At 37.2% G+C, this 2,393-nt stretch overlaps 1 protein-coding gene across 1 annotated transcript; it reads right to left on the reverse strand.

The window, feature by feature from the left end:
* Positions 1 to 617: 617 nt before the first annotated feature.
* LOC105293916 (cytochrome c oxidase subunit 7B2, mitochondrial) lies at positions 618 to 863 on the reverse strand. The gene has a single exon (XM_011362824.1). It carries the CDS (start codon positions 861 to 863, stop codon positions 618 to 620), a length of 246 nt encoding a protein of 81 aa, XP_011361126.1.
* Between the last annotated feature and the right edge of the window lie 1,530 nt (positions 864 to 2,393).

Raw genomic sequence — 2,393 nt, forward strand, 5'->3', positions numbered from 1 at the left:
GTGAACATCTAAGGATGTTAGCTTTAACTCTGAAGTGAACAGGAGTCACTGGGCTTTAAAAAAAGGAGTGATATCCCCAGGCTAATGACTTTAAATGATCATTCTGGCTACTGTGTTTTAAAAAGATTATGTGTAGTGAAGTAGAGTTGGTAGGTTTGGAGGAAAACAAGTGTAGAAGCAAGAAGAACAACTAGAAAGCTTTTATGATAATCCCAGTGAAAGTATGGTGGTTCAGACCAGGGAAAGACGAAAACTGTGAAAAATAGTCAGATCATGAATATGTTTTAAGGAAGGGTCAATGAGATTTGCCAGACAAATTAATTCATAAGGTACATATATGTGTATATCCACTGAAGGATACCTAGGCTAAATCATTACACCAGAAGAATACATGATTTATTAATTCTACTTTCAAGTATTTGTTACGCATAAACCCCTGTAATGTAGACCCACAGTTACTGCCTTACTTCCAGGCACTAAAATGATTACTTTCAAAAACATTTTAAAGGTTTCAAATATATTTTAATTTTTCAGTTATGTTATATTTAAACAAGCAGCAGAGTGCTTAAATGACAAATTGGTTTTGAAACAATTCTATATTACAGTAACTGTGGTGGTTAGTCGTCATTCCACTCTTTTGGGGTGACTCTGCCAACAGGGGACAGGTTCCACTTTATTCCAGTCTGTGTGGCTGCAAATATCCATGCAACAGCACAGAAAGTGATTCCACTGGCTAGTAAAGCATTACCATATTTGTCATGAAAATCTGGGGAGTGTTTTTTGTGGCTCTGTCTTGCCCTAATTTGCTGAATGCTTCGAATCTTGAAACTTCTTAACGCATTTCTAGCCAAGGGAAACATCATGAAAGTGTGATAGGATTGCAGTTGATTGCAGCTGCTGGTCTATTTCCTTGCAAAGAGATCTGGAAAAACAAAAGATAAGCAATGACTTCTCATATGTATTCATTTCTTCCCTCATCGAATGTTTCGCCCACACCACTTCTCAGAGTGTGGCCGAGGCATGTGAGTTTTGATATCATGATATCTGGATTTAAGTCTCAGTTCTGCCCCTGATTAGCTGTGAACTGGGGCAGTTGTTTGACCTCTCTTTGCTTTAGTTTTTTCAATGGCAAACTGAGACAATAATGTCCAACTCCAAGGAGTACTGTGAGGATTGCATGTGATAATGCATAACAACAACCACAAGATTAAATAAACACACAGTAAGTGTTAGTTTTTCTATTCTTCACAAACAGCCAATAGCTTACTCTCTAGAGACTACAAATTCATCAGTATGGCTGACAAAATGGGTAACATAGCTAAAGTTACCAATTTGCTCCACTATTCCTATGTCTACTATAAGCTCTAATTTCAGTCAGAATTACAAGGCATTCACAGAGTATGTAATAACTTCTCCTGTTCCTTTTCTCCCTCCCAATCTCCTCTTTCTCTTCCCTCATTCTTCTTCTCTACCTGTAATTCCTGCCTTGAACCCTCCTAAAGGTAAAATTCTCCTTGTCTTTTAAATCTCAGCCTAAAAATCATTGCTTCAGTGAAGTGTTCTTCAGCACCCTACACCAGGCTGAATGAGCCCGCTCTTTTCTGGGGCTTCTTAAAACTCTTCTTTCATAGCATGATGCATTGGCTTTATCATTTTTAAGACTATTTTTAGAGCAGTTTTGGGTTCACAGTCAAATTGAGTGGAAAGTACAGAGAGTCCCATATACACCCTGACTCCACACGTGCATAGTTTCTCCCTCCTATACCACAGATTTGTTACAGTCAGTGAACCTACATAACAAAAGACTTCAGACATGTCTTTTGCAAATATTTTCTCCAAGTCTGTGGTTTGTCTGGCCATTCTTTAGAGGAATTATCTTTATATTCTCCTCCAAGAGACTACAAGTTCTTCAAGAGCAAGAGACGTAAATTTGCATACACAGTAGCTGACACAAAAGCCTAAAAAGAATTTTTTGAACCAATGAGACATATAAATAAATATTAGTAGCCTCATAAGAAGTTAAAATATACACTGAGAATGAGTTATAAATCATGAAATCAAATGTACATGTCATAATAGCCCTAACAATTTTATTTTTTAAACAGGTATATGGAATAAGAGATCTAGAAGCAGAAACAAATAGTTCTGTCAATTTCTCTTCTTTGTGCAAGCTGTCAAACAGTACTCTGTCTCTAGTAACAACATATGTTAACTGTGGCCCAAATGCAAGCAACATGGATACAAAAGAGCCTGAGGTCAGTACTTGTAAACTTATAACCGTTAACCAAGATTTGCCAACACAAATGACTTTATTCCCAATTTAGAAAACAGAACCCAAAGGCTCTCTTTTCCTTCCTACCAGATGGTTAACTGGTAGTCTTCATAACTGTGAC

Source organism: Pteropus vampyrus, unplaced genomic scaffold, assembly GCF_000151845.1.
Source record: "Pteropus vampyrus isolate Shadow unplaced genomic scaffold, Pvam_2.0 Scaffold79, whole genome shotgun sequence".
Taxonomy (NCBI): domain Eukaryota; kingdom Metazoa; phylum Chordata; class Mammalia; order Chiroptera; family Pteropodidae; genus Pteropus; species Pteropus vampyrus.

Coding starts and splice junctions, on each gene's coding strand:
- LOC105293916 (XM_011362824.1), bottom strand. CDS start 863: ATGATGTTTCCCTTGGCTAGAAATGCGTTAAGAAGTTTCAAGATTCGA.